The sequence below is a fragment of the Macaca nemestrina genome, chromosome 10, assembly GCF_043159975.1.
Source record: "Macaca nemestrina isolate mMacNem1 chromosome 10, mMacNem.hap1, whole genome shotgun sequence".
Lineage (NCBI taxonomy): Eukaryota > Metazoa > Chordata > Mammalia > Primates > Cercopithecidae > Macaca > Macaca nemestrina.
This window is the reverse complement of record NC_092134.1, coordinates 86485790-86512565: the sequence shown is the minus strand read 5'-3', so window position 1 is coordinate 86512565 and position 26776 is coordinate 86485790. Positions and strand designations below refer to the sequence as shown.

General features: G+C 41.4%; 1 protein-coding gene across 5 annotated transcripts; it reads right to left on the bottom strand.

Annotated features, from left to right (window-relative positions):
• Positions 1-22211: 22211 nt before the first annotated feature.
• LOC105470076 (adhesion molecule with Ig like domain 2) lies at positions 22212-25556 on the bottom strand. 5 transcript variants are annotated; one of them, XM_011721816.3, is made up of 3 exons: positions 25058-25556; positions 24755-24861; positions 22212-24678 (listed from the first exon to the last, which is right to left on the bottom strand). In XM_011721816.3, exon 3 carries the CDS (start codon positions 24613-24615, stop codon positions 23050-23052), a length of 1566 nt encoding a protein of 521 aa, XP_011720118.1. In that variant the 5' UTR covers positions 24616-24678; positions 24755-24861; positions 25058-25556; the 3' UTR covers positions 22212-23049. The 5 variants fall into 5 exon arrangements, with proteins under 5 accessions (XP_011720118.1, XP_011720120.1, XP_011720121.1 ...); XM_011721818.3 differs by having other exon boundaries at positions 24760-24861; positions 25058-25548; XM_011721819.3 differs by lacking the exon at positions 24755-24861 and having other exon boundaries at positions 25058-25548.
• Positions 25557-26776: the final 1220 nt, after the last annotated feature.

Below are 26776 nucleotides of genomic sequence, written 5' to 3'. Positions count from 1 at the left end.
ATGGAAGTTCATTCATGATTTGGCTCTCTGTTTGTCTGTTACTGGTGTGTAAGAATGCTTGTGATTTTTGCACATTGATTTTATATCCTGAGACTTTGCTGAAGTTGTTTATCAGCTTAAGGAGATTTGGGGCTGAGACAATGGGGTTTTCTAAATATACAATCATGTCATCTGCAAAGAGGGACAATTTGACTTTTTCTTTTCCTAACTGAATACCCTTGATTTCTTTCTCTTGCCTGATTGCCCTAGCCAGAACTTCCAACACTATGTTGAATAGGAGTGGTGAGAGAGGGCATCCCTGTCTTGTGCCAGTTTTCAAAGGGAATGCTTCCAGTTTTTGCCCATTCAGTATGATATTGGCTGTGGGTTTGTCATAAATAGCTCTTATTACTTTGAGATACGTTCCATCAATACCGAATTTATTGAGAGTTTTTAGCATGAAGGCTGTTGAATTTTGTCAAAGGCCATTTCTGCATCTGTTGAGATAATCATGTGGTTTTTGTCTTTGGTTCTGTTTATATGCTGGATTATGTTTATTGATTTGCATATGTTGAACCAGCCTTGCATCCCAGGGATGAAGCCCACTTAATCATGGTGGATATGCTTTTTGATGTGCTGCTGGATCCGGTTTGCCAGTATTTTATTGAGGATTTTTGCATCGATGTTCATCAGGGATATTGGTCTAAAATTCTCTTTTTTTGTTGTATCTCTGCCAGGCTTTGGTATCAGGATGATGTTGGCCTCGTAAAATGAGTTAGGGAGGATTCCCTCTTTTTCTATTCATTGGAATAGTTTCAGAAGGAATGGTACCAACCCCTCCTCATACCTCTGGTAGAATTCGGCTGTGAATCCGTCTGGTCCTGGCCTTTTTTCGGTTGGTGGGCTATTAATTATTGCCTCAATTTCAGAGCCTGCTATTGGCCTATTCAGGGATTCAACTTCTTCCTGGTTTAGTCTTGGGAGAGTGTAAGTGTCCAGGAAATTATCCATTTCTTCTAGGTTTTCTAGTTTATTTGCATAGAGGTGTTTATAGTATTCTCTGATGCTAGTTTGTATTTCTGTGGGGTTGGTGGTGATATCCCCTTTATCATGTTTTATTGTGTCTGTTTGATTCTTCTCTGTTTTCTTCTTTGTTAGTCTTGCTAGCAGTCTATAAATTTTGTTGATCTTTTCAAAAAACCAGCTCCTGGATTCACTGATTTTTTGGAGGATTTTTTGTGTCTCTATCTCCTTCAGTTCTGCTCTGATCTTAGTTATTTCTTGCCTCTGCTAGCTTTTGAATGTGTTTGCTCTTGCCTCTCTAGTTCTTTTAATTGTGATGTTAGGGTGTCAATTTTAGATCTTTCCTGCTTTCTCTTGTGGGCATTTAGTGCCCACAAGAGAAAAAAATTATAATTTAGTAATTTATAATTTAATTACTAAATAATAATTATAGTAAATTTATAATTTAGTTATTATAAAAAAATTTATAATTTAGTAATTATAAATTACCCTCTACACACTGTTTTAAATGTGTCCCAGAGATTCTGGTACGTTGTATCTTTGTTCTCATTGGTTTCAAAGAACATCTTTATTTCTGCCTTCATTTCGTTATGTACCCAGTAGTCATTCAGGAGCAGGTTGTTCAGTTTCCATGTAGTTGAGTGGTTTTGATTAAGTTTCTTAGTCCTGAGTTCTAGTTTGATTGCACTGTGGTCTGAGAGAGAGTTTGTTATAATTTCTGCTCTTTTACATTTGCCGAGGAGTGCTTTACTTCCAACTATGTGGTCAATTTTGGAATAAGTGCAATGTGGTGCTGAGAAGAATGTATATTCTGTTGATTTGGGGTGGAGAGTTCTGTAGATGTCTATTAGGTCCATTTGGTGCAGAGTTGAGTTCAATTCCTGGATATCCTTGTTAACTTTCTGTCTCGTTGACCTGTCTAATGTTGACAGTGGGGTGTTAATCTCTCATCATCATTTTATGGGAATCTAAGTCTCTTTGTGTGTCTCTAAGGACTTGCTTTATGAATCTGGGTGCTCCTGTATTGAGTGCATATATATTTAGGATAGTTAGCTCTTCCTGATGAATTGATCCCTTTACAATTTTGTAATGGCCTGCTTTGTCTCTTTTGATCTTTGATGGTTTAAAGTCTGTTTTATCAGAGACTAGGATTGCAACCCCTGCTTTTTTTGTTTTCCATTTGCTTGGTAGATCTTCCTCCATCCCTTTATTTTGAGCCTATGAGTGTCTCTGCATGTGAGATGGGTCTCCTGAATACTGCAAACTGATGGGTCTTGACTCTTTATCCAATTTGCCTGTCTGTGTCTTTTAATTGGACCATTTAGTCCATTTACATTTAAGGTTAATATTGTTATGTGTGAACTTGATCCTGTCATTATGATATTAGCTGGTTATTTTGCTCATTAGTTGATGCAGTTTCTTCCTAGCATCAATGGACTTTACATTTTGGCATGTTTTTGCAATGGCTGGTACCTGTTGTTCCTTTCCATGTTTAGTGCTTCCTTCAGGATCTCTTGTAGGGCAGGCCTGGTGGTGACAAAATCTCTCAGCATTTGCTTGTCTGTAAAGGATTTTATTTCTCCTTCACTTATGAAGCTTAGTTTGGCTGGATATGAAATTCTGGGTTGAAAATTCTTTTCTTTAAGAATGTTGAATATTGGCCCCTACTCTCTTCTGGCTTGGAGAGTTTCTGCTGCGAGATCTGCTGTTAGTCTGATGGACTTCCCTTTGTGGGTAATCTGACCTTTCTCTCTGGCTGCTGTTAACATTTTTTCCTTCATTTCAACTTTGGTGAATCTGACAATTATGTGTCTTGGAGTTGCTCTTCTCGAGGAGTATTTTTGTGATGTTCTCTGTATTTCCTCAATTTGAATGTTGGCCTGCCTTACTAGGTTGGGGAAGTTCTCCTGAATGATATCCCGCAGAGTGTTTTCCAACTTGGTTCCATTTTCCCTGTCACTTTCAGGCACACCCATCAGACATAGATTTGGTCTTTCACATAATCCCATATTTCTTGGAGGCTTTGTTCATTTCTTTTTACTCTTTTTTCTCTACACTTATCTTCTTTCATTTCATTTATTTGATCTTCAATCGCTGATACTCTTTCTTCCACTTGATTGAGTTGGTTACTGAAGCTTGTGCATTTGTCATGTAGTTTTCGTGTTATGGTTTTCATCTCTATCAGTTCTTTTAAGGACTTCTCTACATTGGTTATTCTAGTTAGCCATTCATCAAATCTTTTTTCAAGGTTTTTAGGTTCTTTGTGCTGGTTATATAGTTCCTCCTTTAGCTCTGAGAAGTTTGATCGACTGAAGCCTTTCTCTCAACTTGTCAAAGTCATTCTCCATCCAGCTTTGTTCCGTTGCTGGAGATGAGGTGCGTTCCTTTGGAGGGGGAGATGCACTCTGATTTTTTTGAATTTCCAGCTTTTCTGCACTGCTTTTCCCCCATCTTTGTGGTTTTGTCTGCCTTTGATCTTTGATGATGGTGATGTACTGATGGGGTTTTGGTGTGGGTGTCCTTTCTGTTTCTTGGTTTTCCTTCTATCAGTCAGGACCCTCAGCTGCAAGTATGTTAGAGTTTGCTTGAGGTCCACTCCAGACCCTGTTTGCCTGGGTATCAGCATTGGAGGCTGCAGAAGATAGAATATTGCTGAACAGCGAGTGTTGCTGTCTGATTCTTTCTCTGGAAGCTTCGTCTCAGGGGTGTACCCAGCCACGTGAGGTGTGAGTGTCAGTCTGCACCTAGTAGGGGATGACTCCCAGTTAGGCTACTCAGGGATTAGGGACCCACTTGAGCAGGCAGTCTGTCCGTTCTCAGATCTCAACCTCCATGCTGGGAGATCCACTGCTCTCTTCAAAGCTGTCAGACAGGGGCATTTACCTCTGCCGAGGTTTCTGCTGCTTTTTGTTTAGCTATGCCCTGTCCCCAGAGAAGGAGTCTACAGAGGCAGGCAGGCCTCCTTGAGCTGTGTTGGGCTCCACCCAATTCAAGTTTCCCAACAGCTTTTTTCACCTACTTAAGCCTCAGCAATGGCGGGTGCCCCTCCCCCAGCCTCATTGCCACCTTGCAGTTAGATCTCAGACTGCTGTGCTAGCAATGAGGGAGGCTTCGTGGGCGTGGGACCCTCCAGGCCAGGTGTGGAATATAATCTCCTGGTGTGCTGTTTGTGAAGACCCCTTGGTAAAGTGCATTATTAGGGTAGGAGTTACCCGATTTTCCAGGTGTTGTGTCTCCAATTTCCTTTGGCCAGGAAAAGGACTACCCTTCCCCCTTGTGCTTCGCAGGTGAGAAGATGCCTCACCCTACTTCAGCACTCGTTGGTCAGGCTGCACCCGCGGACCAGCACCAACTTTCTGACACACCCCAGTGAGGTCAACCCGGTACCTCAGTTGAAAATGCAGAAATCACTGGTCTTCTGTGTCACTCACACTGGGAGCTGGAGGCTGGAGCTGTTCCTATTCAGCCATCTTGGGTGCGCCCCCAGCAGTTTTTGTTTGTTTGTTTGTTTGTTTGTTTCCCTGAGTCTTTTCTTGACAGACAATTGCCAGGAGAGCTATCTGGCTCAAATTGGATTGTGACAGGAGTGACTTTATTATGATAAGTCATATTGTGGTAAGTTTGTCTTGTCATCTCAGGTCCTGCCATCATCATAGGTGACTTCTGTGTCCACATCAATGGCCTTTCCAAAACCTTAGCCATTCCTCTTAACCTCATTAACCTTTGTAACTTCATTTCCTCTACTGCCATTTAGCCAGCATCCTAGAGCTTGTCATCCCCTAGAGCTTCCCAATCACATCTATTCTTCACCCTCATGTGGTTCTCTTATCTGCTTTTCTGTTAGGCCTTTCCTGCCCTCAATTCCTTCCCACCCATCTTATTCTCAGTGGCCATTAGCTCACTTATTCTTGGGCTAATCTATCACTTCCCCTTCACTCTCATTAAATGACCTTCTCTATTTCACAAAGAAGATGTGATCTTCAGGCAAAGAGTTCCCTCACTCTCTACATAGTCCTCCAAATCTTGTTTGCATCCACACCCATCCTCTTCTCCATTCCTCTTCTCTGAAAAAAAAGAGCTGTTCCTCCTCCCTTCCCATGTACTCACTGCCTTCCTTCCTGCTGTGTCATGACTTTGCTCCACTCTTTGTGCCCTGTCTCAGCTAGATCTTCGTTCTCCCCTCTACTGGCTTCTCCACCCTGGCCTTTAGATATGCCCAAACTTGAACTTCACAGCTCTCTCTTTATTCTGCATCCTTCTGCATAGTCAAGGCTCTACTTTTTGTTTACCATCTTCCCATCCAAACTTCTGGAAAGAGATGCCTGCACTTTCTTATTTTTCATGCATTCCTCAACTCCCCACTGCCATTTGTCTCCCTCCTCCACTTAATGATTTGTGCCAAGATCATCTGTTTCTAAATCTAGTGGATATTTCCAGGCTTTCTCTCCCTTGACCTCTGAAGTATTTGGCCCTACTGAACACTGTCTCCCTTTCTCCTCATTTGGCTTTAGTGATACTATCTTATCCTCTGGATTTGCTCTCATCTCGTTGGTCCCTCCTTTTCTGGCTCCTGCTCTTCCAACTGCTTAAACATTGCTGTCTCCACTATTCCATCCACTTCTGTTCTCTTGTCACATATTCTCTGATTTATTTCATCCACTCCCATGTCTTGAATGCCTAACTAAATGCTGATGACCAGAATCTAAATCTCTGGCTCAGCTTTATCTTCGGAGCTCTAGGCATCTTCATCCATCTTTATACTAATCTTCCTTTTCTGATGCCCTACAGGCTGCTTAAATTCAACATGACCAAAACAAAACAAACTTTCTTCTCCTTCAAACATCTTAGAGAATTGCATCTTTTTCTGCACCACCTAAGCCATGAATCATAAAGTCAGGCTCTATGCTCTCTTTTACCCTCTTCCATCTAATTACTCACTGATCTTGTCTAATCCTAGGGTTGAAATAACTCTCAAATATATCCCCCTCTCCATCTCCATCACTCCTTCTCAATTAGGCCTGCATAATTTTTTCCCAATTAGTTTTGAGATGCCTTAACTCATCTGCCTCTTCCTCTTTATTGCAGTCAGAAAGCTCTTACTAAATTACAAACCTACTCATATCACTCCAGCTGCTAACATCTGTTCAAAGAAAAATTAGACAAATTTAATTTAATAGAGTCTAACTGAGCAAAGAATGATTCAAGAATCAGGCAGCCTCCTGAACCAGAATAGGCTGAAAGAGTCTCCAGCACTGCTTTGTGAGAGAAAAAGAGAAAGGAAAGTGTTGCACAGAAACAGAAGTGAGGTACAGAAATGGCTGGATTGGTTACAGCTTGGCATTTCCCTTATTTGCATATAATTTGAGCAGTTGGCCACCTTTGATTAGCCAAAACTTGGAGATTGGCACAATTATAGGTTACAGCCTGTTTATATATTCGGTTAGGTTACAGCTTACTATGTAGGAGAAATCTTTAGGCTGAACTTAAAATACGCAAGGAGGGAGCTTTAGATGAAGTTTAATTTAACAAACTCTTCACAGGCCGACCCCATAGCTTTCAGAACAAGGTGGAAATGATGGGCATGGCACCTTTCATATTGACATCTGCCTACTTTCCAGGCTTCCCCTCTGCAGAGCCCCTCCCTCTGCCCATCTTCAACTGTGGTCTGGCAAAAGCAAACTATTTTCAATTTCCTGAATGCACTTCATTCTCTCCAGTCCTGTAGCCTTTAACCATACTATTCTCTCAGACTGGACTGATATCCCCATCTTCCCATGCCACTTCACATTACAAACTGTTTCTTCAGGGCTTGCCCTGGGATATTATATCCTTAGGAAGGCTTTTCTAGACATTCAGTACCACCAACCTTCTTTGTTCTCCTATAGCACCTTGCACATACTTTATTAGTGCAGTCATGTGATTATGAAATGATTTGTCTAATTTCAATCAATTATGAAGTCCTAAAAGTTGTGCCTCTTCAATATCTCCAAAATCCTGCCTTCTTCTTGAACCTGGGCCAGTGTAAAGGTCCTCTACCTGGTTTTCCTGCTTTCATTTCTGTCCCCCAGCCATTTCAAAATTAGCAACAGAGGGGTCTGTTTCAAATGCAAATCGAATATCCCTTCCTTGCTTCAAAAGGATCCTTTAAGGAGGGTTGAAATCAGAACCAGTAGATATTTGGAAAATGTTGCTTTAACATGTGAGTATGTGAATGAGGTCAAAAATGGCTTCATGGAAGTGGAATCTGTTAGGTCTTTCAGGATTAATAAACTATTGGTCAATGGAAAATGCTGAAGAGTACATTCTTTAAGGATTTGGAATAGGAATTAAAACAAATTAAAGAGTGTGTAAGCAGAAACTCAGTTGTATGTAAGAAAACCCAGTTTTCCCTGAGAAAGAGAAAGAGCTGGAGTCCTTTAAAAATTAACTACCTATTTTTCTGTCCTCCCTTCCCAGGCATTGTGAATACCCTGCTTCTCTAGCTGTGGAGCTGCAAGGTCACTAGACAGATAAACTCAAGTTGCAAAACATGTTTTTCCTTGAAAAGTAAGAAGTGATGTAATGCCTGTCTCAACTGAATAACTGCCTTTGTTTGTCACTTCTGTAGTATGCTTCTCCCTGCACAGACCTCTGGCCCCCCAACACCCCTACCCCATGAAATGCTTAAAAGGTCACCTAACTCTTTGTTCAGTCCTTTGGATGTTAATCCAACTGGGTTGGTGCACCAAAATAATTAATAAATACCTTCCTGAAGCCCATCAGTCTCGCTGATTCCTTAAAAATCCTGCTACATTTTCTTTAAGGAATCTGAGTAGGCCAGATTAGAATGGGTTGCTTAGATGGAGGAATTATGGGGCATAACACTGGAAATGCTGCCCAACGCTGCAAGGAGAATTTTGATTGCAATCCTGAAGAGTTGCACCATTATAAGTGCTTTATGCAAGACAAAATTTAGTTCTGCATCTAATTTCCCTACTTGGAACTAACATAGCTGAAGAACATTAAATAGGAAATGAGTGTTTATTAGGTGGCAGGTCATATTCAGGGTCTCAAAAGACACTCTGTCACAGCAATGTCAGAAGAATACAGGAGAGCTGTTGGGAGACACCTGAGGGGGCAGAGAGATAAAATTTAAGAGTTACAATTTGAATGTCTTGATGTGAAAATAACTAAGATGTATACTGACCTAGAAAAAAAAATTTCAAAGAAAATTATTACTTACTGTAGTATTTGACCAAAGCCAGTATTTGTTTAAATACTAATACTTAAATATATATTAATGCTATTTTATTTTTTAAAAAACTTTAGTTAAAACAAATTTAATAGAGTTCATGTGAGCAAAGAACAATTCCCAAATCAAAGCAGCCCTCAGAATCAGAAGGGTTCCTAAAACTCCACTTGGCAACCTGGCAGTATTTCGGACAGAAAACGGCTGAAGAAAACAGAAAGAAGGAACAAAAAGCAGAGAGATTGTTTCAAAGCTACTTTCCTTGTAAAGATTAGACCAGAGGGGACTTCCCTATTATGCTGCTAAAACTGGCCTGTTTGGGAATTGGGCTATTATTGCTCTCTCTTGGAAGATCAGAAAAACAACTTAGTTTTTGCTTGGTGGTATGGAACTTTAGCATTAGTGATTCCATTTTGGTTTGGTCTGTTGGGGCCTGGTGAAGAAGCTCAATCCAAAGCAATGGCTTCCCATTGTTTAATTTAACACATTGCAGGGGATGAAAAATATCTTTTCCTCATCCATCCCTAGGTTCATGGCAGAAGTCCCTAAAACAAAACACAGATTAACAAGAGAAGAGTATATACATTACTTAATTTTTTTTGTGTGTGTGACACAGGGGCCTTCAGAAATTAAGACAAAAAGAAACAGGTAAACTTGTGTATTTTTATGCTTAGGTTTAATGAAGAGGTAGATAGTCATAGAGAGGTATGATTAGACAAAGAGAGTATGATCTAATGGCAATAAAGGGGGGAATTTGGCAAGGTCTGTTTGTTCACATTCTTTCCTGTGAACCTCTCTTCAGAGATAAGAATGTTCCTTCCCTCCAGGTATAGGAAGGATGCTTCTTGAATGAGGATATTTTCTCAAGAGAGAAGGGTTGGGGAAGGTTGAGCATAGCCTCTGCTTCCCCTGTTTTCTCAAATTCCAAGCTTCCATATTTTGGGATAGCATGTTCTGAAGCCCATGGCTATTCTAAAATAATCAATTCTCGTGACTACAATCTAATCAGTGAGAATAGGCAACAACTACAATAAAATTAGAAAAAAGGGTGCCATAATTTAAAAAGAAAAAAACACTACAAAAATTATTTGTCTCCAGAGAAAGTGATAGGTTGTTTAAGATTATGCTCTGGTGTGTAGAAGCTTGGTTATCAAATTCAAGTGCTCAGAGGAAGATGTTGTATTCTCTGTTTATAAAAAGTAAATAGTTCTGCATTAGGAAAAGTTTCTGCTTAATGATATGAGCCATCTTTAACTAGCTAAGAGTGAAACCATTGATTTTTGACCTGTTAATCTGCTTGAAGACTAGGAAAGGGTGAATTAATGTAGTTTCAGTTATTATTATAACTATTATTTTTGTTTTCAGATGAAGTTTCACTCTTGTCCCCCAGGCTGGGGTGCAATGGCGCAATCTCGGCTCACTGCAACCTCGGCCTCCCAGATTCAAGCGATTTTCCTGCCTCAGCCTCCTGAGTAGCTGGGATTACTGACATGAGCCACTATGCCCAGCTAATTTTTGTATTTTTAGTAGAGACAGGGTTTCACCATGTTGGCTAGGCTGGACTCGAACTCCTGACCTCAAGGAATTCACTCGCCTTGGCCTCCCAAACTGCTAGGATTTCAGGCATGAGCCACCACACCCAGCCTTCTGTTATTATTTTTAAAGGCTTTTAAAAAATAGATTGATAATAGAAACACCTGAATTAAATTCTTTGACCTGCAATGATTGTAGAGCTTTATGTTGCCCCATTTTGTCAACAAATTTGTCTTATCATTAAAAAAAAATCTGGACATTAACGAGATACCTATTTTGCAAACTTAAAGTTACGTATTTCTCAGAAACATATTAGTTATCATGATTCAGAATGTCAGTTTTGATAATATTATGGGATATTTTATGACATCTTAAAGTAACATTTAAGAGTAGGTGAAATGGAGTCATGGTGGATTGCATATGGTTATCCCCCTCCCTCCATTAACCTGGCATTTACTGAAATGGCAACAGCTTTAGGAGTAACACAGAAGGGTAATCTCTCCTGGTTACATACCATTTAAGAAATACTGGTGATAGCAATGATTTAAACCTAATGTTAGAAATTGAGCTGAATGATAAAACATAATGTGTTTTTAGACTGCAAATGGCATATATTAGCAGACTCCAAATTGTGAGATTCTGAAAAATATACTAGCCTGGGAGAGGAGGATTAGACTTTTTTAGACTAGAACTAAATTATTTTGAAACTAGTATTTTAATAAAAAAAGAAAGAAAAGAGAGAGAGGAAAAAGACAGAGAGAGAGAAAGAAACAGAGAGGGAGAGAGAGAGAGAGAAAGGAAGGGAGAAAGGAGAAAGGAAGGGAGGAAGGAGAAAAGAAGGGAGGAAGAGAGGGAGGGAGGGACGGAGGAAGGAAGGAAGGAGGGAAGGAAGGAAGGAGAAAAGAAGGGAGGAAGAGAGGGAGGGAGGGATGGAGGAAGGAAGGAAGGAGGGAAGGAAGGAAGGAAGGAAGGAAGGAAGGAAGGAAGGAAGGAAGGAAGGAAGGAAGGAAGGAAGGAAGGAAGGAAGGACAGATACGGAAGGAGAAGAGATAAAATTAAATAGAACAAACAATACTTGGTGCCAAATTCAGTGGACATTTTTCCACGAGAATAAAAACAATCATAAGACTATAAACATGAATAATGCAAAGGAACATAAATTTTGTGGCTGCTGTCAAAATGATAATGCTGCTCCTATTTTTAGAAATATTTTTACTGTATACATTAGTTAATTTTATCCAGCTGTCAGTATGCATTCTGGAACTTGCCAGAAAGTGAATGAATGTGAACATTTAAAAAAATGAATAAAATAATCTTAACACGTCTGTGAGTGTAAAATAGAGCTCGTGCACCAAATGGCTTCACTGTTTACTTTTTGGCACAGGTATCAAGGTGGTACATGTAGGATATGCTCTTGGAATTGTTTTTCCAACAGAAATGTTAGATTTGCAATGAGTATTTTCAATCTTAAAGGGTCTTTCTCATGGCCAATAGCAGCATCCTTTCCTGAGATGGCTGGTGGGGACCACAGAACCAGTCTGCTGTGTGTGATAAACTGATTCAGACAAGCTCAGGTAAGGATTTGGCTCTTGAGCTCATATTCAAACGTTCCCCAACACAATGACAAGCATTCTTAATTTCTCCATTGCAATTTTTTTTAATGGAGTGGTTAGGTTTTCTGGCCATCAGCATGTGGCCTTTGCACTGATCACTGGTAAAGAGAGGACTGTGTGGCCATGCAATGATCACAGGCTTTGGGATCGAGAGATGTGGGGTCAGATCCCATCCTGGCTACCCACTAGCTATGTTATATAACTTCTGGCAATTTTCCCATCTGAAAATGGGTCTAATAATGTCTACTTCACAGGGATAGCTTACCTCTTCACAATTATGTAAGCAAAGAATTTAGCACTGTGCCAAACACAGAATACAGTCACCAGGGCCGACAGCAGTCACTTTTGGCAGCTCTAACATGTTGCTGCTCAGATTTTCATGTACTGGTTATTTTTTTTTAAATGAAGCCAAAAATTATAGGATCTTTACCTAACACCCAATGATATCCGAATGCCTTCTTCCCACAAAAGTTCTGGTTATTCCAAAATTAGAATGTTAATAATAAATCAAAAACAGTGGATCTTAACCAAGAAAGACAGCCAAGTGTTTTGAAGCCAGATAAATCAGTTTCTAATCTTAACTTCCTACGTACTAGTCACGTGGCCTTGGGTGAGTAATTCATTTCTTTCAATTTTCTCATATGTAAAATGGGCAACAGTACTTACTTCATGGTGTTGTCGTCTAGATGAAATGAAACAATGTGTATGAATTCTGGCTGTGCCATTTACCAGCTGTGTGATCTTGGGCAAGTTTCTAAATCTCCGGGTGTGCAGTTTGCTCATAGGTCAGGTGGATTTCACAGTCATCCTAACACAGAGGTTGTTAGGAGGATTACATGGGTTAGCTCAGAGAATGCACCTAAAACAATGACTGGCACATGGTAAGTACTCAATAAATGTTATAACGCTACTCATTTTTCATGGTCTCTTCTTCTTCATTGGTTTTATTGTTAATAGCCAGAAATTAGGTTGATGAGATAACAATGGCATAGAGCTGAAAAAACTGCTTTAACACTTTAGAGCATAACATGCCAAGAGGATTAACCTACTGGAAATGGTATGCTGCCCGCTGCTCTTTTGGATTTAATATTACATGGACTCTGAATGGAAAACAAAGAGGAGTTGAGGTGGGGCAGAGGAGAAGTAGTTGCTCTGGAAACACTGATGGAAGTAAGAGGGCCACTCAGCTGTGGTGAGCCACTTCTGAGCCACTGAAACTGGCCCAGTGTCAACTTTCATAGTTGTCTTCACCTTGCATTTCACAGTTCACAAAACATTTCATATCCACCATCACACACTTATTCTCCCCATGCTCCCCTTTGCAGTAGCTGGATATGCTGAGTGGCCAGTCCCCATACTGCATACCCCACTCCACTCAGGTTTCTTTTTTGCTTGGTTTTCTCTCTAGTGATGGAGGTTTCCCCTCATATCAGGAATTTAAAAAAAAAAAAAAAAACCGTTGCCATGGAAGTTGCTGAAAGTTTCTGAGTATCAACAGGAGAACAGTTAATTGGCCTGTCAGACTACACAACCTCCACAGAGGTCATCTCTGGCTGGGTAAACACTGCATCTCTGCCATTTACTCACTAAAGCAGCCAAAATTCCTCTTGACAGAACTGGATTAAAAAAAAAAAAAAAAAACCACAAAAACCTGCTCCAAAGGTAAGAGACAGCTTATTAAATTTGTGTCAGGCCTACTGCCTGATACCTTTTCAGCCCAGTCTGATTTCTTTTAGGCCCTTGACACGTGCTAATTGGCATTACTCTGTTAGCAGATGCTGAGAGGAGACAGGCATCAGGCTTCCTGCTTCTCTGTACTCAGCATGACATCCTCTCATAAATACCAAATGGGATGCCTCAAACGACTGGGAAATACGTGCTAAATGGGTACTTAGATGTATTTAGACAGCTTATTCATCACTGAATATGGCAAAACTCTTTGTGTGCTCTTTTGGGGAGGTAAAGAATGTCACAAGCGATGGAGCAAAGCAGAAAATGTGCCACATGGAAATCAACAATATTGTAAACAGTACATGCCTATTGTGGCCTTTCCACACCTTAGAGTTTATGACGATGCGAGCTCTTACAGCTCCTTCCTGGGCTTTCATTCTTCTGACAAATATTTATCATTGCTGGGCCAGGTTCTGTTCTGAGCACTGGGAATACACCACCAAACAAAACAGATAAAAAATGCCTGTCCTCGTAGAACTTACATAGTAATAAAAGATGTAGGATGTCACATGGAGATGAATGTGATGGAGATGGGATGGGGTGAGATGGGATGGGGTGGGGTGGGGTGGGGTGGGGTGGGCTTGGGACAGAGTTGGGGAATCGACTTTAATTAACCTGGTCAGAGGCCAGGCTGAGCACAGACCTGAAGGAGGCCGAGCCAGTCAGGTCAGAATAGGAGTGTTTTAGAGGAGGGGCAGAAGCCTGAGGGGCAGCCAGCTTGGTGCACACAGAGATTGGCAGAAGAGAGGTGGGACAGAGCGGCGGGAACTGCAGCTGGAGAACTGGCTGGAGGTGGATACAGGCAGACCTTTGGAAGGGCTCAACCACCGCTGCACTTTAGAATCCCCTGTGGAGCATTTTTTTTTTTTTTTTTTTTTTTTTTTTTTTTTTTTTTGAGACGGAGTCTCGCTCTGTCGCCCAGGCTGGAGTGCAGTGGCCGAATCTCAGCTCACTGCAAGCTCCGCCTCCCGGGTTCACGCCATTCTCCTGCCTCAGCCTCCCGAGTGGCTGGGACTACAGGCGCCCGCCACCTCGCCCGGCTAGTTTTTTGTGTTTTTTTTTTAGTAGAAACGGGGTTTCGCCGGGTTAGCCAGGATGGTCTCGATTTCCTGACCTCGTGATCCGCCCGTCTCGGCCTCCCAAAGTGCTGGGATTACAGGCTTGAGCCACCGCGCCTGGCCCCCTGTGGAGCTTTTAAAGCAAGTGAATCAGAATATCCTGAGGTGGAGCCCAGGCCTGGGGATGTTTTTGAAATCTCCACATGTCCCTCCAGTGAGTAGTCAGAGAAAGGACATGAGCTGCCTTCTGCTCAGAGGGATCCTGAGCTTTAAGAACAGACCCCAGGAGGGGACGGGTGGATGCAGGGAGGCCAGTCAGGTGCTGCAATCATCCAGGGAGGAGCTGGTGACTAGGATGTGGGATCAAGTGGAGATGATGAGAAGAGCTCAGACTCCAGGTATATTCTGAAGGCAGAGCCAAGAGAATGTTCCTGCAGATCAGGCATAGATGACACCGAGGTTTTGGGGCTGAGCAACCGGAAGAATGGAATTGCCATTTTACTGAAACGAGAAAGGTCATGGGAAGAACCTAGAAGGCATTTCTACATCATATATGAACACTTTGTATGGAAATGCCCATAGATAGTAAAATGCTCAGTACCTGGCACGTAAAGGACTCACTACACTTTTAAAAGACAGTATGTGTGGTGAGGCTGAAGGGCAAGTATCTGCAGCTGAGTATCTTTAAGGTGGTTTGGTAACAAATAATAAACATGTGTTCCAAGCATTTTTCCAGAGATAAGTAGAGGAGATGAAGATGCAGCCAGGAAAAACTTCCCATAAATGTCTCTGCCTCCATCTCCTCTAAATCTTTAGATAATGTGGGAAGAGGCTTCATTGCCTGGCAGAAATTCTGGCAACTGCCCCTACATTCAAGGAAAGTATGAGATATGCTTAATACTGGTAGATGACACTCCCATCTCCCCCAGTGTGTGGTACTTAAAGCTGAATACCCTGAGTGACAAATAGCAGGGGAATTAGCCAGTCACCTTGCCACTGTATGTAGAAAATACCTACAGAGCAGTAGCTGCTCCAGTTCTTTAGGAAAACCTCAGCCCTTGTATGGGGCTGTATATAATTTCATTTTCAACAACCTTGCCAAATTCCTAAGCTGCTTAATATTGACCAATTAAACAAGAAAAAATGTAGTAATATATTTGTCATTCAAATCACTATGTAATAAGGACCTAATTAAGGTCCTTATTACAAATTATATACAATAGTCAATTATATGCTTTTTCAATTGAATCCTTATATGAGTAAGATTTATTAACACAAATAGCTCCTGACAAACTTGGCCCAGGAACAAACACTATATTTCCTCTGGGTTTTGGGAAAAAGTCAAAGTTATTATAAATGGTTGCTTAAGGGAGATATTTGCTATTTTCTCCGCTGATTTGAAGTAGGTCAGATTGAGAGCTGAATGCTTCCCTAAGGTTGTAATTAAGTATGAATATTAAAAAACTGAGAACAAATAAAAAAATACAACTTCTTTAGGCTTTCACATCACAGACCTTGCATTGTGTTTTCACCTCAGGCAAGACACTTTCTTTGGAAAAAGGAATACAGTTAAAAAAATAGATTTTAGAAAAATGCAATAGCTCTACAAGCCTAGACTTTGAGAAAGATTTGTGCAAACAAAAATGCTTTGGAGAAGTATTTAACCAGGTAGAGTCGGGCAAAAATGCACACAAATGCTCAAAAAGCAGCCTGAACTATTGTGATTTAATTCTTCAGGACAGTCTGATGTTTTTCCCCCCTTGAAAATCACATCTTTCTGCCTCTTCCCACCCAAATCATTCACTCTTATAAAACTAGCTTAGTCAGATCAATATCTGAGCTAGCAATGTAAATTTAATTACAGTGAGGCCTGGGTAAACATTAGCTCTACAACATTTCTTGGTCTATAGAGTGATAACTAAATTAAGTAGGATTATTTCATCATTACAGTATTAAGCCCACAATGTTACACAAGAGAAGCTAATATTTCTAACCCTTTTTAGCTTAGGAAAATATGCTGTAAGCATTTACATGAGCCAATTTAGTATGTTTCCTCCTTGAAGAGCTATGAAATAGGAATACATGGCAGGTACATTTTCAGTGTAGACAGAGGAATGTGAAATAAGGAAGCTTCACATTGGACCCCATCCAAAGAGTCTAGTAATCAAACTATTGAAGGGACTCATTATAAGACAGTTACTGGGATGCTGGCACTCTGGGTCTCCTGACAGTCGCTTTAGTTGAATTCCCATGGTCCTGGGAATTCACAGTCTTGCCTTCCATCTCCTGCATTTTCAGCTGTGCAGATTCTCTAAACACAGTCTTCCTTGAAGCCTCCACTTGGGCATAATTTGTTCCAGGAATCTTTCCCAGACCTCCCTGTATTTGGGCATTTCTATATCAGGGCACTGGCCTCATGATAAAACTATATTTCTGCCTCTCTTTGAAACCTGGGAGCAGCTTGATCATCATTGATCTCTACGTCAAGCACAGGGACTGGCACATATTAGGTATTCAATATTATTTATGGAATGCATGAATGAATGAACGAATGAATAGAATTAAAAAGCTAAGACATGGAAACACATCCCATGTGCTAGGTACTGGATAAAGAGATAGAAGACGTATCCTCTAGAAGTTGAGGATCTGGGTCAGGAAGAGGGGAATGTAAAGAGAGGCAGAAGAATATAAGCCAGCATTTCTTAAGGACCAAAGCAGTGAGCTGCTAGGACTAAGGGAGCTGCAGCACGGAAAGGCAGGGTAGAATCCTGGAAACAGTCAGCCCACTGAAGGAAAGGTAGCCTCAAGCCACACAAAAGGAGGCAGGAGGGCAAAGTGGACATAATGAGCAAGGCCCTCTTGTGGAGCTGAGAAGAATTGCAGTTTAATTTATTAGATGATAGACATGAAAAGACTGGGTTCTGAATCCAGACAACTGGGTTTAAATCCTGACTCCTTTACTACATGCTCTTTGGGCAAATCACGTAATATTACTAAGCCTCAGTGTCTCCATTAGTAAAATGGACATAAAAACAATATCCTCCTCACAGATAGGAGATAAAATATAAAAAGCCATTAGCATGGCGCTTACACATAAGAAATGTTATTATCGGTTTTATTCATATTTTGTATGGCATGGCTAGGACACACACATTTAAAATGCTTCAGCCTAACTGTATGGAGGTGAGGGCTGTGCGTATAGATAGAGGACCAGTGCAAAATTTTAAGGTCCCTGTCTCCTCTGGATTTGATTAAGAATGATAATGTATAACCCTAAAACATCAGCTAGCTGCAAGTCAAGATCCTAGCTAAGGTAATATTTGCGGCATTTGTGGGATGGTTATGTAGTATGTAAACCTGTACCACATTAGCCCAGTTGGTTAAAACCAGATCTCTGAGCATATTCCCTTCTCACCTCCTACTGGCCATTATAGTTACAAATAGATTAACTCTGATTTCTTAATAGGTTTATTTGTTTACTCTCAGTTGTACTGTAATCTCCTTTAAGAGGAGAAAGTGGTTATTATACATCATTTATGGCAGTGTCTAGCAATGCCCAATAATCTTCTCTGGGTTACTACTAGCCATTCATCACCAAAGTGATCACCCTTGATCCTAGATTCTTGACTCCATGACCCTAAGATCATGTGGACACAACAAAAATTTTCTACAAATATATTTGACACTCTGCTGATCTCATAGGGAAGTTTAATCAAGTAAGCTAGTGAGGCTACCTTGTGAAATAATTTTAAAATTATCTTGAGAAATCTATTTTTTAAATTAGTTGGAAAATTCTCCCATGGGGTCTGACTTGTCTCTGCCACTTTCCTAGAAATTGAAAACAAATTCTCTGATATTCCCTCAAATAGAACGTTTACCCATAAATTCGGGTCATTTTTGAATTTAAAAATACTGAAATTAAACACTTATTCATTTCAATATTTTGACATATTGTTTATAATGATAAAGCAGATATTTGTTTTGCATATTAGGCAATTTCATGTGTGAAGTGCAACTGGACTACAAAGAGCCAATAGGCTGGAGCCAATAGTTTACCAAGCTCGTATCTTCTTAGGTAGATTTCAAATTTTGCTACTAGTAACACATTGTATTTTATAGGGGAAAAAAACATGTTCACCTTTATTATGATTTATAATCCCCTGACCTTCCATTTCTGTTCTCCCCAGACTTGCTGCGAGCATTAGTTCATTCAGCTCTTACATTTATAGAGAACTTGCTTCTCACCCATGCTTTACAAAGTCATTCTATTGGTTAAACGTCTATGTGAGTACTATGGAGAGATATTTTTAAAATAATTATCATGATAAAAACAGCTTATTAACTCAGTCACCTGGGAAAACGATTTATCCTTTCTGAGTTGTTTTCTGCCATCTGTAACAGAGTAATATTTCCCATCTTTTAAGGCTACTATAACAAGGAATGATAATAAATAAAAACTATCTCACACAGTGTCCCTGGTATTTAGTAGGTGCTTAATAAATTAAAACCAGTATAAATGTCATATGCACATTTTACAATTGACAAAATGCCTATTTTTCTATACTCTGGTCCTTATTGTAAAAGAGCTTCTTTCCCTGGCATCTATCCACAAGCAACAATGGCCGCTTAAGCAGTCCTCTAAATTATTCAAGAGGTTATTATAATACTTTTTAGTTCTACTTTTTATATATTACCATCCAATAATACTTGCAAGGGCAAATTAATTATCATTTTCCACACTAACTTTCATATTATAGTCATGAATCAGGGGGCTGGCTCTTGGGCAGGGAGGAATGAGAGAATCACGAAAAGAATCTTTTGCTTTCTTTAAAAACTATTCTTCTAATACTTTGGAGAAGCAAAGAGTTTGCTTCTCTGTAGACGAAATCTGCACTCAAACATCCATGGACTATGTCCTCATGTTACTATAATCTAATCAAGTTTGAAAGCTCCAAAGCTCATTGTTAGGAACCCAATCTGTTGTAGCTGCTTCAAACTAGAAACAGTTTTAACAGATGAAAGAATCAGGGATACAGTCATCTCAAAGTAATTATTCCATGTTCCCCAGTTTAGAAAAATATAAGTCATAAATTACAACCAGTTTACTCTATGTTTCATTTAGTGTCCATGAATCAAACTCTTCTGTTTTTCTAGTATGTGAGAATATTTTTAGAGGGCTAAGATTCTTCTTTTTATTAATAAATGCATTAGCAAGTAAGAGGAATGTATTTTGACAAAGCCTCAAATACACAATTTGCTATGGTGCCATTTCAGGATGTTTCATCACAATAGGTAGAATCAGAATAGGTAGAATCAGAATGGCACAGTAAATTAGAAAAAAAAAAAAAAAAAAAAAAGCAGTTGGGCAGACCTTATCCCAAACATCTTGAATCCGAATCTCTGGTTGAGAAGTGTGCAGGGGGTAGCTGCTGGAAACTCCTGCTTCTTTAACTTTTCCCTGAGAGTCTACTGAGAAACCCAGTTTTGAACTTACTGCTAGATCATTTGGTAAACTAGATGCCACTGGAAGGCGACACCAAGCTAGTAGCAGTTATGGCAAAGGAAAAGCGATGATGCTGTAGGATGCTTTGGCTGTATCCTGTTTAAATAGTGCTTCGCAGGATGATCCCAAATCAAATATCTTTTCAGAATTTGAACTGGTAATGTGTCTTCCTGTTCTTCTTATGTTTCCATCCCCATAAGTTTCATCTACGTCCCTTTTGATTAATGTTAGGAAAATGTTTATTTAAAAATATAAAAACATTTTTCTGTGCAAATAATTCAAGCAATTAAAGCTAAAAAATGAATATATTTTAATGTCTCTAGACTGAACAGTGAGGACTAATGCAGAAATTAATTATAAATAAGAAAATCTTTTAGGTGCTTCTTTCAGATTCTAGATCTTGAAAGTGTCTTTAAAATTTTAACTCACAACTATAGAATATATTATCATATGTGTATAGGGAATAGTGGACCCAATGTCTTTATTAAAATAAAAAATACCCTAAGCCTTGGAAAATTTCACTTCTATAACTTTGATTGATTTACCCAGTGAGTTTCCACCTCTCACAACTATATAATAAAAAATACTAAGTGGCTTAAAAAAAAAACTCAGTTACATAAATCTAGATTATTACTTGGAAAGAAAATTATATAAAAGGTCTCAGTGAGATAAATTGTAAAAGGATAAATTACTTTTGTTCCTATATTTAAAATATATGTGATCAGGCTCCTATCAAAAAATTGATACATCCAAGAACTTAAAAGTCTACATTATAACATTCAGTTTCTTACTTTTTTAAATCAACATTCCTTCCTACTTTTGCTCAAAATACAGCTTTGCTTTTCAGTATTTGGGATTTTCTTTCGTTTTTTGTTTGTTTGTTTTGGTTATAAGTAACTTAGTTTCTATCTCAGCTCATCCTATCCTTTTGCCAGAAAGCCATTCCCTACTCCTAGCACTGTCCATATTTCCCTGCCAAATGCAACACTTACTTTCATTGGATCAAGGATTTGAAGAATGGAAGAACCTTAGAGATCCCTTCTGAAAAAGATTTAATTCAGGGATCCTCTCTCCAACTTCCTTGTCAGAGGATGGTCCCAGCTCTATAAAACATTCCTGGAGTATTCATGGCCCCTTGTGGCAGCCCTTTCCATTGCTGGAGAGCTTTCATGGATCAAGAGGTTTTCCTTGTGTCCAGGCTAGCTGTATGATCCTAAACAAATCACAGCATCTCTTGAGTCTATGTTTCTATACAGTAAGAAGAGGTGATGATTTCCAAGGTCACACAAATCACAGAATTCTTCCTAATTATTTTAATGGCAGTAAGCAGAATAAAATGCTTGCTTGTAACATCTTTGACTCTGAAGGATATTGTCTAAAGGGTGAGGCTGGTGTTTAAGGGGCAAGGCCAGTAATTTTTAAACACCATCCAATAAGGACTTTTCAATGCTACCGAGCAGCAGGTCTACATACTGTTCCCTAAAAGGACACCTCCTGGCTACTTGTTCCTTAACTTCCCGCTCCCTAGTCTGCCACTGAAAGCCCCACATGGCATTTAGGGAACCCTCACCATGCATCCATTATTATCGTTATTACTATTATTATTACTGATTTGTTCACAGAAAACCATTACTGCCAAAGTCAGTGGTTGATCTTCCATCCTTATCTACTTATCTGCAATATTTTTCACTGCGCCCACTCCCATCCTTTAAAAATTATCTTCTTTCTTAGCCCCAGGAGAATCAATCTTTGATTCTCCTTTGCCATGTTTTGATCACTTTTTATGCCCATCCCTTGAAAAGGAGTCGAAAGTTTCTTTGGACCTCTGATCTTCACCAGGGAGAATGCTAAACTCTAGCTCTCCTTCTATCCCTGCCACTGTTTGACCTTACAAAGTATTCTCTCTGGGCCTCATTTGTCCCCGAGAAAAGAGGAGGAGCTGGAGGGATGATGTGGAACATCCCTTTAAGCTATACACTGCTGTGCTAGTCATCTTAATCCCATTCTGCATTCCTTCAGTATGTGATAGTTTCAGAAAGCAAGTATAGGCCTGTGATGATGCTAAGACCACCAAGAGATCATTCATTCCAGTATGGGGAGTGATGGGGTGTATGGGGAGAAACCTTAAACACCATCTGGTCTGAAACCTTTGTTTTACAGCTGAGGGAACCTAGGTTCAGAGAGGGGGCACTTGATTGCCTCAAAGCAGAGACAGGATAATAAGGAGGTCCCCGGGCTCTCACTTGTTGCAAATTAAGAGTTTAAGTGTTTTCTGGATCTGGTTAAAGTGCGTAATGATATCAGAGTAAAACGTCATACACAAGGTGTAAATTGATCTAGAACACATTCAAGCCTTCCCCTCCCCCTTTAAAAAAATCAACTTTACTATTAGAATTTTGGAGAGATTTGCTGTCGGTGGTGCTTTATACAAAATAGCATAATCTGATAACATAAAACACTTTAGATTTGTTTTTAAATAGCCAAATAAAACAAAACATCAAGTCACAGATTACATATATTTACATTAATTCAAATGTCCAAAGCACAGTGCAGTAGTGTCTATTTAATAGTTCACATAATTTAAGATTTACATATACACAAGCCACATGAACCAATATTAGTTTGCTAGTACAGGGATTTAAGAAGTCACTCAGACATTTTGGTATTGACACTTACATATTTATGGCAACAAATTATGATGACTTTAAATTTTCAATGAGATCTTTTGTACAAGGATACAGAATGGAAAGAATGTACAAAATGAAAAGACAGGCGAACAAATGTACTTTCCTTGCACTGTTTCTATAACATCATATAGGATATGGCATTATCCAGTACATTTTATCAGTGTAGTCTCTTCATTGTGGTCTGAAATGGTAATTTTGGCTGAATAATCCCCAAATCTAACTTTGCTTTAGGCTTTATAATTGATGCTTGATGCTTCTTTCTACATCTTTTAAAAATGAAATTGAACACTAGTGTTTTTCTTTAAAATAACTCAACTTTGGTACTAGTAAGTTAGCAAAGTCTATTTTTAAAGGACACTAATACATAAAGTTTATTTTTTCTTTCAATATCCTAAATAAAGGGACAATGGGAGTCATATCACATCTGGGCCTGCTCTGAAATTATCAATAGTGCTAAAGACTAAGATATTGTTATCTAGAACTTAAACTTTGGAAAACAACCCCATCTTTCTCTGGCAGACTGAGGAACTAAAGTGCTTTACCTCATTTCCTACCAATCATTTTAAGAGACCATTTGGTTGTATTTCAAAGAACAAAACAACACAATTTCTGTCCTGTTGTTTATTTTGCAGACCACACACAAAGTTAAATATGAAGAGATTAAATTATGACATCATACAAATATAGGCACAAATTAAGTGGACGCCACAAAAGGTGTGTCAGAAAACACTGAATTGACTGAATCTGAGTCAGATTTCCCCCTCGTGGACTTTAGGATGCCCTCAGCTATCACTGCCTCGCTGGGAAAGAGCCTGACTTTCCCGTTCTGACCTGCTGCAGTATCCTTCAGGGGTTCCAAAAACACCACTCTTTTACCTGCACCTGCCTTCCGTTCATCAGCGGAGGCATCACCAGCAGGGCCAGGACTGAGAATCGATGAATGGGCATTGCTTTGGTGTAGCATATTTTTCTGTCTCTTGGTTTTACACTTGCAGGGACATGGAGTCAGATAGAGGTATAAAAGTACCAAAACGATACTGGCCACGCAAGCAGCAAGAGTGGTAAAAGCTGTGTTAAATGCCTCATGAGCATGGGATCTGCTTACAGTGAAATTGCTCACATTTATTGTGACGTCCACAGTTTCATTTAACAGGCGTTGCTTATTCATTGCGATACAAGAATACACTCCAGCATCCTCAAAACGAGGGCTTTCTATAACCAGACTTCCATTGTGAAACACGTGAAAGTTTTCCATCTCCTTATCTGGCTCTAGCAGTCTGTTATCTGGACCCATCCAGATGAAATCGGTATTTGCATTACCCGTCTTGCTGTCACAGTGGACAATCAGTCTTTCCCCGACCTGAGCCTCATGAATAAAGCCAAGCGCACGAAAGGAACCATTGATGATGCTGTCAGAGCAATTCATAAAGCTATCCTGGAGCAGAAGTACCTGACGCGAGTGCCTGGAGTCAGACCACAGGCGACAGGTGTAATCGTTCTTAAAATCCATCACTGAGCTAAAGTGCCTACGATACCAAAAGACCAGCAAGGAATACAGGGAACAGTCACAGACAAATGGGTTTCCATGAAGGTAGATACCTCTCAGTTGTTTTCCTGGCACTAAATTTATATGGTGCATTGGCATGGAAGGAATTCGGTTATAAGAAACATCTAAAAACATCAGTTCTGGCAGCTTGAACCTTCCAACATACAAATCCATTGGAAACTGTGTGAGAAAATTTCCACTTAAGTAGAGTTTCTGCAACTGGGACAGCCCTCCAAATGCTGAAGGATCGAGATAGGATATGTGATTGTTGTAAAGCAGAAGCACTTCCAGAACCTTCAACTCTTGGAATACAGCATTTTTCACTGTCTTCAGTTTATTGGACGATAAGTCAAGACACTTCAAATTTGGAGTTGTGGAAAAACTGCCCGTGGAAATGCTGGTGATGTTGTTATGACGAAGAATTAGGGTGTTCAGCTTTGCAAATGATACTGGAATCCACTCAGAATCCAGAAGCCCAATTCTGTTATAACTCAGGTCCAGTCTCTTAATCAGTCTGAAAAGGTTCCCAGGCACCTTGGACAGGTTTTTGTTGGTGCAGCTGACGATGTCAGTGGCACAGATGCAAGCGGTGGGGCACACTCCAGAGGCGCCAGGGCCCACAGTCACTGTGATCATCAGCAAACACAGCAGCTCCCTGCAGCCCGGTCTGACGGCTCCAAGCAGGGTGGGCAGAGTGTGTACACGTAACGACATTATGGTCGCCTCTGAGTCTCTTCCCGGTGTCTTTTCCACCGGCTCAGACTCCCACCAGTGAACCTGGCAAACAATTAATATTTCAGAGGGAGTAAAAAGCAGAAACTGACTACCACTAGTTAACCCATAAGAGCCATACCTCACTTTCTTTCCAATAACTTTTGAAATGGATTTTATTTCACAATAGGGAGCTCTGTGTTGCCTCTTCACTGTTAAATGTATTCTTTCGTCTTTCCTGGGTTAGTCCTGCTTGTAAAAATTTAGTCACATTCTCTCCATACCACCGTCTCACCCACCATCAGAAACTCAATTTTTTCCTAAGGTGCATCCTGCGTTGTTGTTGTTTTTTAACTCCCTCCAACAAACACAACTATACGCAAACGTAGCCTACAAACAATTAAACGGAAATACTTAGCAACCACCCATCCATAAAACAACTCACGGAGCTGGGGAGCCTCGCGGGCTCCGGGGAGGCTGCCTACGCGGTGCCTTCCGAAGGTCTGCGCGTCCGTCTGTCCGTGTCCGTCACTCTTGCACCTTCCGACTTCCTTTCCCTCCGGCTCCCGGCGGGCGGCAGCCTCTCGCCGGCTCTCAACTTTGAGGAGTTTCAAGCAGCCGCAGCGGCAGCAGCAGCCCTGGACGCAGCAGCCAAGCTCTTCGCTGGCTCCCGGGGGCTCTCCCGGGCTCCTCTCATTGCAGGCTGAAGGTACCGCCTCGGCGCTCTGGCCGCCGTGTGCCCGTGCGCGGGGCGCCCCGCTCCCGGAGCCGGGGCCGCGGGAGGGGGCGCAGGCAGCTGGGCGGCAGCGGGCGGCTCCGCCTCTCCGCACTCGGGAGGCTGCAGGACCCGGGGTTCCCGCGCGCCCGGGTCCGGGAGAGGGGCTGGGGGGCCGGTCCCACCCCTGCGCGTCCTGCCTCCTGCGGGCAGCAGCTCGCAGCCTGCGGGAGGGAGCCGGCTGGGCGCGTGGTGGGGGGCGCGCGGTGCGGAGGGGGCGGCGGCGCAGCCAATCCGAGAGGCGGCCGGCGCCCCCTCATACCGCCCCGCGGCCCCGCCGCCTGCACCCGCCTTCCTCCTCCAGCGCCCACCCGGACCTCTAGAACGGCCGCGCAGAGCGGGAAGGAGGCAGGGGTCCACACCAGAGGCCCAGACTCTCGTCCTAGGGTCAAGACGCCCCAACCCACTCGCCTACCAATTACGTGCCTTCGTCCAGCTCCAAGCCGGGCAGTAACGGGGTCCAGGAAGGCTAAAGGGGACACGCCCAACCACTGAGGGAGGGGTCTCACCTTTGGAGACCCATTTCGCGGCGGCCGCACAGGTCACGTCTCTCTCCCCACCCAGGCCAGAGTCCCCGGACCTCTTAGAGCTTTGCTTTGGGGCGAGGGCCAAGGAGGCTTTCCCGGCGCCCAGTGCAGTTGACTGTCTGGGTTTACAAAATAAACCCAGAAGCAGCCTGACGTCTCCGCTCGCATCTGGGGAGGAGGTCGCGGGGAGGGAAGTCGGGGACGTTTCCTCTCCACAGGGATCTCTGCCGGGAGGAAGTAACCGGAGAAATCGCCTCGGGGACACCCCTCACCTCCCTGGGAAAGTTCTATCCCTTTCCTAACTCAGGAGGCGGCAACAGGGATGGTGTCCAATTCAAGAAGGAGGAGGGCAGGAAAGAAGGCTTGAAGCCGACCTTCCGGCTGGAATGCAAAGATAAGGGTATTAACCCAAATAATAATAATAATAATCCCAGAGCAGACCTTTTTTTCTTTTTCTTTTTTCTCTCTTTTCCTTTCCCTCTTCTCTTTCTCTCTCATTTCCTCTGTCTTTGTCTCCGCCACCTCTGCGTCTTTTGCAAGCGTGCTCGTGGCGCCTGCGGGACAGGGACGTAAGGGGCGTGTGCGCGGAGGCTCTTCATCCCTTCCAGAGATGCTGCAGCCGACCAGGGCGCTTTGGTTTGGCAAGCACAGAAGGTGCAAGCCGAACAAGGCCATTCAAAAATGAGGTGGAGGCTATGAGGCTGATGAGCTCTACGATTAAAAATCCATTTTTGTTTAATTTCAAGATAAGTTTTAACGATGGGATTTGAGTGAGCCAAATGGCCCTCTTGGCCATTATATCCGGATTAAAAGAAATAAATTACTGCCCTGACAAAAGATGCCAACCACAGTGGAATGAAAA

Excerpts from the sequence above, each read along its gene's own strand:
- LOC105470076 (XM_011721816.3), bottom strand. The coding sequence starts at position 24,615 with ATGTCGTTACGTGTACACACTCTGCCCACCCTGCTTGGAGCCGTCAGA.